The following is an 18,508-nucleotide window of genomic DNA, read 5'->3' as shown; positions in this document are numbered from 1 at the left end:
GAACGCAAAGAATCACTTTTTCCGCTCTAGTGCGGGAAAAAATTTTCTGCACTCCAGATTTGCAATGGCAACGCATAATACTTAGTAGGTTATATGGAGCAACAGTGCAGCAAAATCAAAATGAAGTTGGTAACAGTGACTGGGCTGCTATAGTAAGCAGGGTGCAACGCGCTAATTATAGGTGCAACGCGCTAATTATTATTCATTATAATATATTATAACCAGTACAACGAGAACTTTAGGATTTTAGGATTAAGGTTTTTATCAATAATAAAATTACACAGATTTACATTTGATGGATTTCAGGCAATTTTACCCATATTACCCACTTTTCATATTCAATGGTAACTGTAGGAAAAACTTAATGTGAAATACGTGCGCAAAGTTCCTCTGCTGCACTCAAGAAACCATTCCGCCCTCGCCTTAACGTTTCTTTCGGTGCAGCAAACTGACACTTTGCGCACTAGTGCACAAATAACTATTTCAGTGTTCCGTACGATATTCTTCTACTTTCCCAACATCACATTATTGCCTTATTACATATATTTTTCACCTCATTTTTCGACTATTTCACCTAACTATCATATTCCATGTTCTCTCTCCTGAGTTCCCTCCTCCTAATATGTTCCTTTGGGTCCTTTTCTCTTCAACTCTTCTTCCTATCCTCTTATTTCTCATTGCAGATCTCCTTTTAATTCTCCGCACTATTCTACCCTTCACCTTCCGTCCTCCTTCCAATTCTCCTTCTAACTCCCTCAAGTAGGTCCTTTTTCATCGCATCCTTTCCAGGATTGGGCATAAACACCTGTTCTGGTTTCAAAGAATACAACTAATTATCTCATATTTTTTTAAAGGTCTGCCCATTCCCATTCTTCCATAATAAGGCCAAGTCTTTGTATTCTATTCTTAATATTGGCCCTTATCTATGTCCTCATCCTCATTATCCTTTAGCTCTCTTACTTATCCTCTAGTTTTCTAGAGGAAAACTACCACCTCATTCCCACCTCCCTCGTCATTCACTCCTCCTTCTCTTTCTCATCATTTTTACTCATCTCACATTCTCACTCCTGCTTCTTCTTCTCCCACTCCCACTTCCCTCCTTTTTCTCATCTTACTCATCCAACTTCTTCAACTCTTCCTCTTCTTCATCCAACTCCTCCTCCTACTCCTTCTCCTTCTCCTCCTCTTTCTCCTCCACCTCTTCCACCTCACCAATCATCCACCAGCTCACTGGAACTTGGAACTGCAACTTGCCCGGCCACAATCGAGTAAGTGACCATTCCAATTACAATTAGAAGCATCTGACACCCTCCGCCATACAACTGCTCCACTCTCCCATCCTCCTCCTCCTTCTCCTCCTCCTGTGAAGCAGTGTCTCCTGTCTTGACGCCAATTAAAGGCTTCCAATTGACTGCCTGCCACCGCTAACTGACCATTTCTAATTTCATCTGTCAATATTTCAACCTGATCCAAATAGCACTGGACATGATCAGTTTTTCTTCTACCTTGATATTTGTTCTGGTCATGATAGTATTTTTTGCTACCTTGATATTGGCTCTGTCTTGAAAAAAGTTGGAGCTCGTTGGTTGACACAAGAAGTTCATTCAATATTGTTCTAGGGGATCGCCAATGAACTGTCAAGGAATCTGGAATACAGTACAGTATTGCATTCCAGATCATGCTATATGCTCTGCAATTTGTTTTCTTGTTTCCTTGGTTGAATTCATCTATTTACTCATCAATTAAATACAATTGATTCCAGGTTGAGTTCATTTAACTTGATTTTTTCCATGAAAATCATTCATTCAATAACATTACCATTGTTATAATACATTTCTTGTATAATACGCATTATGAAGACCGTAACACTAGTATATTTATAATTTTATACATGAATAGAGTGGTGTATTTTTTGTGTGTAGTGCTTAGTCTACTACTCGAGTCTTTAAATTTATTTTATTTTAAGAGAAGTGCACTCCAATAGGGTTTATAACTTGGTGTGCTCATATTCATTTCGCTTTATGTTTTGTCATCTAAAGCAGAACATAATCATGTTTTCAATTAGATTTTTTTTGTATTTCTAGCTGGTACAATGTTTTGTAATAATATTATTATGTTGTGTGGAATAAATTATTTTCTGAATTAAAAAAAGTTACAATATAGGTATAATGTAATCTACAATAATCTAAGTATTGTAATCTACATTATATAGTATCTTTCACAATGTGATGTATTCAAGATTTTTTGATTTCATATTCTCTCATTGATTCATCAATACAATTCAATTCCAACTTATAATATAGATAGACCTATGACTGGGGAAAGCAACAGATTTAACCAAAAAAGTTTAATAAAATCAACAGCCGAGATATCCATTTCCGATTATGGGAATTCATTAAAATCATAAAAAGATTCATATTCTTTTTGTAAATATTAAACACTTGAGATTCAATAATTCTTCATTTTTAACCAAAATCATGAATAAATATAATATCAGATTATATTGAGATGAGTTGAAACACACCGATCTGGTACAGAAAATGTTGAAAAAGAAAAAGTGAACAATGCTGTCTTATAATTTCCACTGACTCTACAAAGAGAATCTCACTTCAATATATTACTCTTCTTGAACTGTGTTAAGTAACCATTCTTCCCACTATTAACTAAACATCGATTTATTGAAGAAAATTCTATAATTACGATCGAATCCAATTTTAAATTCATATTCAATAACAAAACAAATATCACTGTATTTTGACACTTAAAAATAGAATGAGTGCTGAAATCCAGTTGAAATTTGAAAATTGGAAGAATGAAGGGGTGAGTAGTACTTTTCACAATAATTTAATCATCACTGAAATTTACGATGAATACAATGATTGTTATTAGAATAAACCTGTGGAATAGTCCAATTCTGTGACTTGACCATGTTCATAATTTGTTAAACTTGAAATCACTTTACTTATATGGGGCTACTATTTTCCAAATTGAAAAAAAACACATACAAACTTGTAGTACCCTCTATTGAAAATTTACGATGAATACAATGATTGTTATTAGAATAAACCTGTGGAATAGTCTAATTCTGTGACTTAAACATGTTCATAATTTGTTAAACTGAAATCACTTTACTTATATGGGGCTACTATTTTCCAAATTGGAAAAAAACAACATACAAACTTGTAGTACCCTCTATTGAAAACTTCAAAATTTCAAAGTTTTTAATAAAGGGTACCACAAGTTTAAATTAATAAATACAATATAAAAACTTGTAGTACCATTAATTAATTTGAACAAAATTAGCCTATACAAGTGAAGTGATTTTATTACAAGTTTTTATATTGTCTTTCTCAATTTGTTCAACCTGTAACACAAACCTGTAATAATAAGAATTTTGTAATACTACAGAAATTTACGGTTAACAGCATTGAGTGCTCTCAACATCCTTTAAAGATGATTTTTTATTTTATTTACTCTACAGTAACTTAGACTTATTCTTTTGTTTTATTATTCATTGTAAATCTTGAACTGTTATTGTTAATATAATTCAGTTCAAAGAACTCATCCCCCACACCCAGACTTTGTGGGGAATATTCATTATGCATTATATTGTCTCTGCTGCTTGTTTTTTTTTTTCTTTTGTAAATATAGATTATTTGAATTTGAAAAAAATATATCTTCATACTCATTTAATCACTCATACCCTGTCTTGTCCTTCTATATATATTTATTTTGTATCTTTTGAGTGAATGAACTATTTGATTATTCGCGTAACTCTGACGAAATTCCTCCGCCACACGGAGACGGAGGCTCACATTTCACCGGCAACATTTTTGAAACGGGTTGTCGGCTGGAGATACTGACAGAACGCTTTCGCCAGAAGAGAATTTCCCATTACAAGTGAAACTCCGGAGTGAAAGAGAGACAGTGAGAGAGAGAGAGAGAGAGTGAGTGAGAGTGACAGAGCCAGGACTTCCAGCAAAATTGCGTTGTTCTGTGACGCGGTGAATTATTGCACTTGCCGTTTCACGTGCTGTACTTTGTGCGTACGTCACATGGAGAGAGAGAGAGAGAGAGATAGAGAGAGAACTGTGAGAAGACTGACAGAAAGAGAGGAAGAGAGAGTGAAAGACAGTGAGAATGTAAGAGAATGTAAGAAGGAGGGGAAGAGATAGGAGTTATGAGAGAGGTTAGAAGTAGTTTAAAAGAGTAGACTAGAGAAAGAGAGAAGTAGAAATGAGAGTATGAATGATTGTGGATGAATTGTAAAAGTATTGGAGATGATGTTGGGAGAGTGAGAGAAAAAAATAGAATCAAGAGTCGAAGATAGAGAAATACATAGGAGCTTCCATTTTTTTCATAATTAACTTTGTGTTGTTTGAGGTATGGATTTATTTGAATAATTTTATGAATAATTATTACGTGAATGTACTTAAAACTCCATGTATAAAGCTGCGTATGAACCAAAGTTATAAAAAAATGTTAATAACTTAATCCTCATAGATTATATAAGATTAAACATAACTTATCATACACATGATGATCATATGTGTTTGTCAAGTTCCGTTCAATCTAATAGGATCTATAAGGATTGAGCTATTAACATTTTGTTAATAACTTTGGTGTAAACGCAGCTTGAGTCATTTCCGTGATCATTCAAGCACTTAATCATCACCAATCTTCTACCATGTGTTCAAGATGACGGTGATAAACCTTTTCTAATGCTTTTCTAACACATGCTTTTCAACACCTGACTATTTTCTCTCCAAACATGAACAAACGTCTTGAAACACAACAAAAAAATGATTTTTAGGTTACAAAAACTCAAATTAATAGAAGAATTTCCATGCAGATTCTTTGAAAAACAAATAAAATCAAAATGCAAAATCTTACAGCCATTCAAGAGGAATATCACACGCTGCACCATCAAAAATCAAGAACACTCCAATTGAAACAAAATGTTATTCCTTTAAGAAAATTGGACCCGATGAATTCAAGTCTAACGCCGTTGTATGAGACAGGTAATCAGAGGAAATTCATAAATTCGAATTGTTTTCATCTCAATCAATATTGTAGAGGATTTGGAACTTTTCAGCATGTGAACTCCAGTAGAAAGACGGACTTGAATCGGGCACCCACTACCTCTCACAATGATTATGTTCTTGGATTATTTTCACAATGGAGACACTATTCAGGTAACAATAAATCGAATAACCTAATGAATCAACTTCAGCACAGTTTTAGAACGATCGAACGTATTTATGGTAACAGAATTCCCAATGTACAACTAAATTTTATGAGGTCATTCCATCAGAAAATCCAAGAAACTGAACATCAACAAACAATTGGAAACAAGATAAGGTCATCTAATCATGGAATCCAGGAAACTCAACATTATCAACCAATTAAAAACAATATAAGTTCATTCCATCATGAAATCCAAGGAGCTCATCAACATCAGCAACTGATTGAAAATAATAGTCCAGTCCCTGCAATCATCAATCATCAACCGATTAAAAACAAGATAGGTTCATTCTATCATAGAATCCAAGAAACTCCTCAACATCAACAACTGATTAAAAATAATAGTCCAGTCCCTGCAATCATCAATCATCAACCGATTAAAAACAAGATAGGTTCATTCTATCATAGAATCCAAGAAAATCCTCAACATCAGCAACTGATTAGAAACAAGAGTATAGTCCCTGCAATCATCAATCAATCTCAAAGACACCTCCACACATCACACAGTTCTCTGCAAACAACAAAAGACTATTATAAAATTCTGGGTGTACCTAGGAAATCGACAGAGGCGCAAATCAAGAAAGCCTACTTCATGAAAGCCAAACAATACCATCCCGACCATAACAAAGACCCGGAAGCCAAGAAAAAATTCCAAGAGCTCTCAGAAGCCTATGTGGTACTAGGTGACCGGAAATCGCGAGCCCTTTACGATCCCAAATTCAGAAAAGCTACAACTTCCAGGTCAACCCCCAGGGCTCCCATGAACCCTTCCCCTGCAGCTGTTCAAGGTGCGGCACCTCAAGGTTCCGGGTTCTCCAACATTTTGACGACAGCTGCTACAGCGATTGTTGCCTCAGAGCTGTATAGGAAAGCCATGAGTATGGGTCAGAATCCTGCTGAGGCTTCAGATCAACAGCAGCCGATGGATGCCGAGTCTGCGCAGAAGATATATGAGGATGTCGAGAAGGAACAGAAAGCCGGGCTGGCTGAAGACGATGAGGAAATTGAGGAAACTATGGATGCCATCAATGACGGGGAGTATGATGACGAAAATGATGATGATTCTGGAGAGTTTGGAGACTTTGGTGATTCTGATGATTTTGGTGGAGGTGATGATTCACCACCAGATTTCGGTAGTGATTCCAGTGGGGATAAATTTATTTAGATACATTATTGTTTCAGTTTATTGGAAATAAACTGTTATTATAAGTGAATGTTAATTCTTCATCTTTTATTCCGATAGTAATATACACTAATTTTATTGAATGAAAAAAACTAAGAAATTGTCAAAAACCACTGATTTTTTTTTGACAATTTCTTAGTCTTTTTCATTCAATATGAATAATTACCACAATATCAACTTCTCAACTACACAAAAAGTGACACTAATTTCACCTGTAATCCTCACCATACCTATCATGCTAACTATTACTAACTATAGTGAAGTCCACGTTATAATGACAGTATTTGATTAACTTTGATGCTGCTATCCTTGTCTATCAGTCGACAAAACAGGTAGTACTATCCTTTTCTAGCTCCGCAATGATGTCAAATCTGTTTTTGGCAATGTAAAAAATTGATAAATTGATGCAGAGAATAGGCAACGCTCTTCTTCTATCTTTATCTATTGCCATTATAAAGTGGACCTCACTATATACGATAATAGTAATACTATATACACGTAATAGTAATTATTTGATGAACAAAATTATTAAGATAGATTATTGTTTCACTCGATTGAGAATAAATTGTTATCAGTGGATGTTCAATTTTCAACTATTCTAAGGGATTCAACTTCCGAGCTCGGGATTTAGCTAAGTTCTAGACTTTTAACAGCTGGTGTCAGAAAGTTCGTTTTCCGAAACTGGGCGTAGTTGTAGTCCACGTTTAAATTAAATTTCGAAATACTAGAAAATTGAACTCTAAATAAAATGAAGAGAAAAGATTCAGCTCTTTTGAAACATTTAGGAATGTTTCATTTCGTCCAGGAAAAACGTTTCCAATATTATAGGAATGAGAAAATGATGATTATCATAAAAATTACGACTACCAAGTAAGTAAACTACATGAACCAATTTTTAGACTCCAGCTGTTAAAAGTCTAGAACTTAGCCAAATCCCGGGCTCGGAAACCGGCCGTAATAGTACTATACACTACTTATACCCAAGTATATATCCTTTATTACTAACTATTGTCATCCTATTGATGAACAAAATGATTTTGAAAGAAAATAGATGAACAGTAAATTTCATCAATTTGAGAAACTGAGATTGTGTGCCTTTGAACTCCCTTCTAATTGAAGCAATGTGTGGGTAGTCTGTAATTGAACTGACTGAGACAAGTCCAGGGAGAAGCGTGAGAGGAAGAAAGAGGAGCAGGAAGAGGAGGAGAACAAAAATTGAAGGAGGATCAAGGTGAAAAAGGTATTGAGAAACAAGGAGGCGATGAGGAGAAAATTTGGGAGAAGACACAAAAAGCAGAGAAAGAGAAATTGTGAGAGCAGACCTCTTCATGAGTAGTGGATGAAAGAGGAAAGAAGATGTCAGGAAAATAGGAGAAGATATAGAGTAGTAGGAGAAGCAAATTGAAAGAAGGTGAGAGGAAGAAAGAGGTGTAGGAGGAAGATGAAAAGGAAAATCGAGGTGAAAAAGGTAAGGAGGAACAAAGAGAAGATGAGGAGACAATTTGGGAGAAGACACAAAAAGGAGAGACAGAGAGCAGAACTGGAGGGATGAAGGGTAGTAGATAAAGGAGGAAAGCAAGTATGAGGAAGATTGGAGAAGAAATGGAGTAGTATGCGAAGCAAATTACTGACCGGAAGTAAGTACACTCAGACCGGAAGTGAGTTTACTCTCCAGGTAAAGCGGAGGAAGTTGAGAGGATATTGACATTGAAAGCCGGATGTAACGGAATCGCTTAAAGGGTGATCTCGATCAAAGCGGCATCAAGGTGTCAAAGGGCATCGAGATAAGGAAAGGAAATTAAAAGGGAAACTGGTATGGGAAAATCATGGAGTTGGAGAGTGAGAAGGAATATAAAGAGAGGTGCTAGAAGGCTGTGGAAGATGGAGGCCAAGTTTAGTTGTCCTTGGGAGGGCAGATAAGGATTTGATTAACTATTATAAATTATAATAGTTGATTAATACATGAATATCATTCTACTACGAAATATTACTTTAGAATAGAATGGAATAGTATTCTTCATTGTCATCAAACGCAATAGACATAGTCATCAGAAAACATAAAACATACTATTAAATTTTATAAAACTTTTAAGTGAAAAAGCACTCACATTATTTGATGTGGCGACGTCCGTTTCGTGCTGGTATCGCACATTTCCAAGCCAAACAGGAACTGCAGTGTTTAAGGTTATGAGGGTGAAATTTGGTTGGGGTGGAGGGGAGTTTCAGTGGTTGGAGTATTTAAATGAGTTTGTCAAACAGGGTGTGGGAGGAAAAGTTGATTTGGTCATTTAGAATATTGTTTGGCTGTTGTTTGGTGTGTTTGTATATTTCAAACAGTTCTAGTACATTTAATTTTCTGTTTTTGTGGGAATAGTGGAGTATTTCGAGGTTGTTGTCTATGTCAGGGTGTGTGTGGTCAGAGGAGATAATGTGTTCTGCAAAGGTGGAATGGGAGGACGGATGGGTTATGGCTCTTGTGTGTTCTTTGAATCTTATATTGAAATTTCTAGCTGTTTTACCTATGTAGAATTTGCTGCAATCTCTACAATTTAGCTTATAAATTCCTGGTCTATTGTATTGATTTTGAGAGGTGTTGTGTTGTGATTTTGAGAGGTGTTGAGAGGTGTTCAATACAATAGACCAGGAATTTATAAGCTAAATTGTAGAGATTGCAGCAAATTCTACATAGGTAAAACAGCTAGAAATTTCAATATAAGATTCAAAGAACACACAAGAGCCATAAACCATCCGTCCTCCCATTCCACCTTTGCAGAACACATTATCTCCTCTGACCACACACACCCTGACATAGACACAACCTCAAAATACTCCACTATTCCCACAAAAACAGAAAATTAAATGTACTAGAACAGTTTGAAATATACAAACACACCAAACAACAGCCAAACAATATTCTAAATGACCAAATCAACTTTTCCTCCCACACCCTGTTTGACAAACTCATTTAAATACTCCAACCACCAAAACTCCCCTCCACCCCAACCAAATTTCACCCTCATAGCCTTAAACACTGCAGTTCCTGTTTGGCTTGAAAATGTGCGATACCAGCACGAAACGGACGTCGCCACATCAAATAATGTGAGTGCTTTTTCACTTAAAAGTTTTATAAAATTTAATAGTGATAATTATAGTGGAAACAAGATGGATAACCAACAACACATAAAACATACAATAGTCACGAAGACAAATACAAAACAAAGCGTTCACAGAAGTCAATATGGAGTCCGAACACACATCACAATAGCTTCAACAAAAAATTGAGTTCTATACATAAATAGATATAGTCTATGAATAGATTTAAACAGTAAATAAATTATAAAAAGAAAGGCTCTGCATACTCAATCATGCCATTCTCGGAGTGGATAGAGTGGTTTGGATTTCAGGAACTTGTACATTATAGTTTTAAATTTTCCAAAACTAACATTTCTAGCATCTAATGGTAATTCTTAAAATAATTTTACACTCATATAATCAAAATTCATTTGAGTCTTAGTCAATCTATCTTTAGTTAGCTGCTGCTGATACCTATTTCTTGTGATGTGACTTTGAATATCACTTCTTTGCATTAATTTATCAAGATTACCTTTAGCAAAAAGCAAACAATAATCAAGAATGAATAGACAGGTAGACAATTAGACAATAGACAATTATTAGACTAAGCAGATAGGTTGGGATGCGAATAATATTCTTTTCAGAGCCTTCTTTTGCCACAGTGATACATCTTTAGCACCAGGAGCATTACCCCAGATCAGAATTCCATACAACGAAATAATGAACATGGAAAAATTCCTAATAGGCATTGATGACCAAATCAAAGCTGGTACAATATTTCAACTTGCCAAGTAGTATGTCACTCTACATAACGTTTACAGAGGTCAATTAGTAGATAGATTTTGCCACTTCTGGTCAAGGTCAAGGTCAAAGTCAATGTCAACGTCAAGGTTAAGGCCAATGTTAATGTCGAGGTTGAGGTTGAGGTCAAGGTCAAGACCAAGGTCAAGGTCGAGGTCAAGGTGAAGGTCCTATCTATCTACTACTATTGTATGAGTATCCCAGTTTAGCTTAGAATTCAGGTGTATGACTAAAAATTTACATTCTTGTTCTATCTGGCAGGTTTTAAGCTGAACAGTAGGCACTCTGTTTTGTTACTAATAACCATCAACCTATTAACACTAAACCAATACTCTTAAAAACCAATACTTTATTGAAAATTAGTGCTTTTTTTGGCCAAGCTTTCCTGGATCTTTATCATTTATCAAAAATGTAGTATCATCTGCATATAATATGCCTCTCCCCTCACTAGCATAATCAGGAAGGTCATTTTAAATATTATATTTATATTTTTCTAGATACGATACTATATTCTCACATTACTATTCTCCCACATAACATTACTTGATCTTCATCCAAAACCGTTATTATATTCTCACATAACACTTTTGATCCCCTCCATCAATACTCATTCCAATCACACTAATTACTATTGACATAGACTGTGAGTTGTATAGATATGATCAGTCTGTACCCAACATATCTAACCATATATATAGGATGGATGTCAACAGTGTGCAGTCTGTTATTGGATGGTATGATATATATATAATATACAGTGTCAATAGCTCAAGCCTGAATCTGAAACGTTTCCAATATTCCATTGGTATGCAATCTGTCTCTTCAAATGACATCTTATCATCATCATTCATATCATCATCGTAATCATCATCATCAACATCATCATCATCATCATCATCATCATCATCATCGTAATCATCATCATCATCATCATCATCAAGAATTGAATCGATTCATATTCATATCATTTCTTCTTCTACTTTCTCATCTCTCTTACTTTCCTCCTTATTTCATTCTCCACTCTCTCTTTTTCATAAAATTATCTTTATCATCTTCTTATAATTATCGTAATTTATATTATCTAATTAAATTCTATTTTAACATCATCTTTATTATCTACTTATAATTATCTTAATTCATATTATCTTATTTAATTCTATTTTAACTTCCAATAGTTAACTGTTTTTATTTGTAATACTTATATTCTTGTTTATTTGAATACTGTTGTTTCTTGTTCACTTGTTTTATATTGTACTGTTGTTTAGTGCAACGGGTCTATCGAGACTTAGCAGGTCATAATGAAAATCAATCAATCAATCAATCATCATCATCACATCATCATCATCATCATCATCATCATCATTTTTTTCTATTCTTCTTCTTCTTCCTCTACTTCTTCTTCTTCTTCTTCTTCTTTATCATCATCATAATCATTATCATCAACATCATCAACAACATCAGCATCATCAACAACATCAGCATCATCGTAATCATCATCATCATCATCAAATCAAATCATTTTATTCAATGATAACACTTACATGACAAATTCCATTATGCAGATGATAATACAGATCATTGAATACAATACTGTTTGCTTAAGAAAAATCTTGTCTGCAAACAGGAGTGAAATACATTCAGAACTCAACTAAAATATGCTTATCTATAAACTGAAATTGAAATACTCAAAACATCATCATCCACAATAATTTATAATGATCACAATCATAAAATAACATGTTCGAATATTTATAATGAACAAAAATTTATAATTTATAATGAACGCAATTTATAAACCACAACAATAAATTTTCATAAGATAGGTTGGTACCTAATTTGAAAAAGAAATCGTCACAGTATTCACTATCCACTGCAGGCAAAGAATCAACACTACTGCAAAAAAAAGGAGAAATATTGCCACAGTGTGTTGGTTGAGAACAGAGAAGAGGAAAACAAAACAAGAACGATGATCCAATCACTGACATTCGTTCAACCGTTAACAATCGGAAACGTGTCGGCTGAGAAGAAGAAGGAGAAGAAGAGAACAGTGGAGGGAAAGGAGAAGAAGGAAGAGATGAAGAAGAGAAGGAGGAGGAAGAAGAAGGAAAAAAAGGAGAAGAAGAAAAGAAGAAGAAGAAGAAGAAGAAGAAGAAGAAGAAGAAGAAGGAAAAGAACAAGAACGAGGAAAGATATGAAGAAGAAGAAAAATAAGAGGGAGAAGGAAAGAATAATCGAGGAAATAAGAGAAGAGAGAAAAAAAAAGAACAAGAACGAGGAAATATGAGAGGAAGAAGAAGAAGAAGAATAAGAAGAAGTGGAAGAAGAGAGAGAAGAATATCAAAACAAGAATAAGCGAATAACAGAGTATGAAATGAGGAAAAATAACCAACGATAAACGGATAGAATAAGTAGTATAAAAACGTCAAGTAGAACTTGAAAACTGTGAATATTGTTTTTTCTCTCGACACGAATCTGAATTTGAACCCTCCTTTTGAACCCTCTTCCTTTCAGAAAGAGGTGAGAAAGTAGCCAATGAAGAACAAGAAGAGTGTACATAGAAAGGGCTATTTTACTTCCTACTTCTCTTCCACTTTTACCTTTTCCTCTGTGGGATCCATGTCAAGGTGTTGGAATAATGTGGCGTAGGAAAGAAGGGTGTAATAGTGTGTGCTTTCACACATCATTCTCGTGTAAAGGAAGGAAAGGAAGAGGAAGACGGAGAACAAGAAGAAGAAGAAGAAAAGAAGAAGAAGAAGAAAAAGAAGGAGAAGAAGAAGAAGAAGAAGAAGAAGAAGAAGAAGAAGAAGAAGAAGAAGACGAAGAAGAAGAAGAAGAAGAAGAAGAAAATGGGTGAAATGGATAAGCCTTCCTGTTGTGTTGGCAGAGCAGAGAAGGATAACCAATGCCATTGACAAACAAACAGTTTTCTTGTGTGTGCTTCTCTCAAAGCTTTTCTATTCTTCTCTAAACTGTTTTCTTCTCACTTTCCCTCTCAATTCTTCCTCCTTTTTTCATCATCTTGTCAATTTCTTCTAATTCATCGTTCGAATTGTAAATGCTTAACTTTGTAACGTATTTAAATTTGGATGGATGAATAAAAATTCCTATTTGAAAAATGTATAGGTCTAAGTGAAATAATAGGCTAATATCGCCAAAGATGATAACGTTAAAGATTAGAAAATATCAGGCATCAGGGCTAAATTGTACAACAGCCGAATAGAAATGAAAATAATTTTTGCTACCTGTATAATATTATATAAAATATTGAAAATTTTGAGGTTAGGCATAAAACATCTACTGATCGGCGACCTAATGATCGACCGAGTCACACACGTAGAATCTGACCAAACACCTTGGCAGAAACTTATTGTGGCGAAACAGTATTCAACTTGAGGAACTAAACGTCCCACGTGGCTAATTATTGTAATATACGAAACAACTTATAATCTGTAAAAAATTGCTTTGCATGTAAAAGGCATATTAAAAAACCTCAACAAAAATAATTAAATGTATTAAGGAAGTAGGAGGTTCCTAGGCGCATGAATACTATAATAATTTGCATGCACCAATCAAATAGTGGCAATTGATAGGCGGCAATAGTGAGCTGGTTCAAATATATTTGTATATATTTCTACAAATGATAGGAATTTATAAAATATTGTTGTACAGTTCATATTTTGGATACGGCCCGAAGGCAAATAAATTATTAAAGATGTAACATAAGTAATAATTTAATAGTTTGGTACGGTCTATTTGAGCCATGAATGGCGGAAGAACAGAATATTTAAATTTCATGTAAATTTGGAAATCGGAAATGAAAATTGTGAATTAAAAAAGAGAATTTCACCACTTGCCTGCCAACCACCACCATGAGAGGTCACCAAAAATTATAGAGCGCAATACCTTACTGTACCTTTTAATAATTCAAAGTTAAATTGAATTACTAAATTTTCTCATAAGACTTTGTGATGCTAATGTAAAGCAAAAGTCATTTTTAAATAATTTTTTAACCCCTTGGAAGAGACGACTCCAGCTACAAATAATCCAGGACCACCAGGAGTTTGGATCGACATCAGCAGCTCATAGAAAATTCCGGCACGTGAGGGAAAAATATTGAAATAGTGATAGGGCGCCCTCAGTGCTTCGAGATTAAATAAGAATCATAGCTAGCTCGTCGAAAGGGTTTTTTATAAATTGAGAATTTGGTAAAAATACTTGCGCAAGTAAATATAGTATAAAAGGTATTTTATTAGATAGTAACGAATCAATCCATATATCAAATGATCCATCAATCAAAGAAGACTAAGATCTAGGCTGTTAATACATTTTTTATATGATCACTAATTTCTACAATATAATTTGCGATAATTTAATGTAGCTCTGATTCACTAGATGAGTTGATCTATCTATTCCGTCAGGTGCCGAATCTCGCACCCTGAGATAAAATATATTTATTACAAAGAAATCTATTGGAAACTATAGAATTTAATATATATATTTGGATTACTAGTTTGTCAATTTATCACGCTGACTTAAGAAATTTATTCGAAATAGAATCGTCCAAGTCGACAAGTATCAGCAAGCTGATATTGAAGCTACATGCAAATAAATGCATATGATCATGAAATGAAAGCACATGGTAGCGTTTCGTGCTATAGAACTTAAAGAATAGTATTAGCCTGTGATATTTTATTGATTTCGATTATTGTTTTGTCTTATATATTTCTGTCGCTCTCTATATTTTTGCTCTGATTTATTTTTTGAGATATTTGTAATATATGTATCAAATTTTTATGGTGTACAATTTATTTTTATTCCTCAATACTATAGGATAAGTTTTATATATATATATATATTTTTTAATAAATTATCAGTATTAGTGTGGAAGCTCAATCTGGGCATATAAAGATTTTTTGAGACTATATCCTAGTAAAACCACGATCAGATTTTATAATTATTGAAATATTCTCATGCTCTACCGATTGATGCCAAGCAGGAGGCTAATCGTTATTTAACTATAAAAAATAGCGTGACAACTTTCACTCATGTTCACTATTTTGAGGCTTTTACCTTGCTCTCCTGGAAAATTTAAATCTGTAGCTTGTTGACTTCATGTCTTATTACTCCACTCAAAATCTAAAACTGTCTGAATTTAGTTAAATTCAATTCAACCTTATTTAGACAAACTTATGTTTTCCTGACCAAAAACTACACAACGTCTCAAAGAAATTGAAAATATACAGTGTACTAGCCGTAGGGCTCGCTTCGCTCGCCATATCCATCTAGCCAGGGGGCTCCGCCCCCTGAACCCCCGACTGGATCATCCAAAAATGAGATCAGCAGGCTCGCTCCGCTCGCCTGCATTTTTCATTTGAGCATTTTTATCATATGTTGGGACGATCCAGTCGGGTATGGCGTGCGAAGCGAGTAATATAATACTCCCAGGAATAGCTCTGATTGAAGTAGCAGTGCCCAATCAATTTTTCTGCGATAAATGCATTTCAATCTTCAGCTTGGTGCCAACCTGACAAAATTATTAATTTAGTTATCAGTAACAACTGTTTCGAAGAGGTACTCTCTCTAGATTATAGTTCTATATTAACATATGGTATGGCCTTTTTCAATTATAATAATTATAATTATTAAGAGAATAAGAAGAATATACAAATCATGCTGAAAGACGAACTTTAAACCCTTAATAACCACCCTTAGAGTTGAAATATTGCCAAAAGATTTCTTAGTGCGCCTCTAAAGGGCCAGCTGAACATACCTGCCAAATTTGAACGTTGTTGGTCCGGTAGATTTTTAGTTCTGCGAGTGAGTGCAATTTCGCTTTTATATATATAGATATCCAGGCATTTGAGACTCATGTATATTAGTTGTGTATCCGCCATACGCTAAATAATTCTAGTAGTTCTGTGAACAGTAGACCTCGCGCTCAGTAAGTTAGATTGACCTGTTGTTATGTTTTCTCAAAAATTAATAAGTAATTCATCAATTTAAAATGTCTAGAAAAAATCCTAAATAAATATAGAGCTTTATGTCCTATCGTACCGTGACGTGTCGTCCCGGAATGTGAGTGTGAGCGCTGTTATCAGGTCTGGCTGCAACTGTCTACAACGTAGATGGAAAGATACATTTTCATGATGTTCGATGTTTTTGAACGGGTAGTATTATAGTCCACTAGACAGCTGATTCATGATGAATAATTCTATAGTCTGATTTTTACGGTAATATTGGCGTATGAAGGAGACTCCTTTTTCCTTTTATATTATCCTTGAAATGCAAAATTTCCAAAAACCTTGTATATACGTCGACACGCAATTTAAAAAGGAACATACCTGTCAAATTTCATGAAAATCTATTAGACTACCGCGTTTCGCCGTAAATGCGCAACATTAAAACATGTAAACATATGAACATTTAAACATTAAGAGAAATGCCAAACCGTCGACTTGAATCTTAAACCTCACTTCGCTCGGTCGAATAATTCAGAGAATCGACAATTTTATTCATTGGAACACCGCCGAATCTTGTAGTTATATTACAATATTATATTATCATTATTCAAATTGCATTCAATCTTTATTCTGATTAATAATAATTTTTCATACTTTGTGAAATTCATTATTTATTTAGCATTTATTTAGGCAGATACTTAACACATTAAAAAGCTCTTAAGTCTCAAATGTCTACATATTATACACTGTATATTTCCAATTTCTTTGAGATGTTGTGTAGTTTTCGGTCAGGAGACATAATTTCATAATTTTTGTAAAAATACTTGAGGACTGAAAATTTTGTAAATTGAAGAACTACAAGACAACCTATTTCGAACTATGTGTTATTTAAATTTGGGAGAGGAATAGCACAAGGTTACCTTATTTTATGTCTCCCTATCATTTTGATGATGTACTTATTGTATAAATGGATAAAGAATAGAAGAATGACTAATTGAATTTCTTTGGCCACCATTATTTGCTAGTCCATTTAGCGTTAACCAATGTGCGCAAACCATGGAGGCGAACTAGAAATGTAAAATTCATTGAATTATTAGCAATATTGTCATCTAATGTAAATTAGTGTATTAGCCAGTATATTATATTGCAACATACATAAAGACCTCTGATCCAATCTGATCTGATCTCTCTCATCTTCTCCATTGCTCTGTCATCTTCAACTTCACATAAACTCAATTCCTTTTCATCTTTTTCCTTCCTTCATCTTCCTCTCCTTCTTATTCTCTTCCTACTTCCACTTTCCTCCTTCTTCTTGTTCTCCTACTTCTCCACCTTTTTCTTCAACTTCTTACCCTCTCACTCCTTACCATCTTTTTCCTCCATATTCTCCATTTCACTGTCATCTTCAACTTTATATTAACTCAATTCTCTTAATTTTCCTTCCTTTCCCTCTCTGTCGCCTCCTCCTTCTTATACTCCTTCTTCTCCACTACCCTCCTTCTTCTTGTTCATCTACTTCTCCATCTTCTTCTTCTTCTTCCCTTCCTTTACCTCTCTGTCGCCTCCTCTTTCTTATTCTCCTCCTTCTCCCACTTTCCTCCTTCTTCTTGTTCTCCTACTTCTCCACCTTTTTCTTCAACTTCTTCCCCTCTCACTCCTTACCATCTTTTTCCTCCATATTCTCCATTTCACTGTCATCTTCAACTTTATATTAACTCAATTCTCTTAATTTTCCTTCCTTTCCCTCTCTGTCGCCTCCTCCTTCTTATTCTCCTCCTTCTCCCACTTTCCTCCTTCTTCTTGTTCTCCTACTTCTCCACCTTTTTCTTCAACTTCTTCCCCCTCACTCCTTACCATCTTTTTCCTCCTCCATATTCTCCATTTCACTGTCATCTTCAACTTTATATTAACTCAATTCTCTTAATTTTCCTCCCTTTCCCTCTCTGTCGCCTCCTCCTTCTTATTCTACTCCTGCTCCCACTTTCCTCTTACTTCTTGTTCACCTACTTCTCCACCTTCTTTTTCAACCTCTTCCCCTCTCTCTCCTTATCATTTTCTCCCCCTATCTTCTACATTACTCTGTCTTCTTCAGATTCATATTAACTAAATTCTCTTCCTTTTCCTTCCTTTCCCTCTCTGACGCCTTCTCCTTCTCATTCTCCTCCTACTTCCACTTTCCTCCTTCTTCTTGTTTTTCTACTTCTCCACCTTCTTCTTCAACTTCTTCCCCTCTCTCTCCGAATATACT

The 18,508-nt window shown here is 34.7% G+C and overlaps 1 protein-coding gene across 1 annotated transcript; it reads left to right on the top strand.

The window, feature by feature from the left end:
• The first annotated feature begins 4,790 nt into the window (after window positions 1-4,790).
• Window positions 4,791-6,435, top strand: LOC111051783. The gene has a single exon (XM_022338345.2). The coding sequence runs from the start codon at window positions 4,880-4,882 to the stop codon at window positions 6,407-6,409; it is 1,530 nt and encodes a 509-aa protein (XP_022194037.2). The 5' UTR covers window positions 4,791-4,879; the 3' UTR covers window positions 6,410-6,435.
• The last annotated feature ends 12,073 nt before the right edge of the window (window positions 6,436-18,508 follow it).

This window comes from Nilaparvata lugens, unplaced genomic scaffold, assembly GCF_014356525.2.
Source record: "Nilaparvata lugens isolate BPH unplaced genomic scaffold, ASM1435652v1 scaffold4155, whole genome shotgun sequence".
Lineage (NCBI taxonomy): Eukaryota > Metazoa > Arthropoda > Insecta > Hemiptera > Delphacidae > Nilaparvata > Nilaparvata lugens.
Note: the sequence above shows the minus strand (reverse complement) of the source record. Positions and strands in the feature narration are given on the sequence as shown.

Bases quoted from the DNA above. Each gene is read 5' to 3' on its own strand.
- LOC111051783 (XM_022338345.2), top strand. From the start codon at position 4,880: ATGCAAAATCTTACAGCCATTCAAGAGGAATATCACACGCTGCACCAT.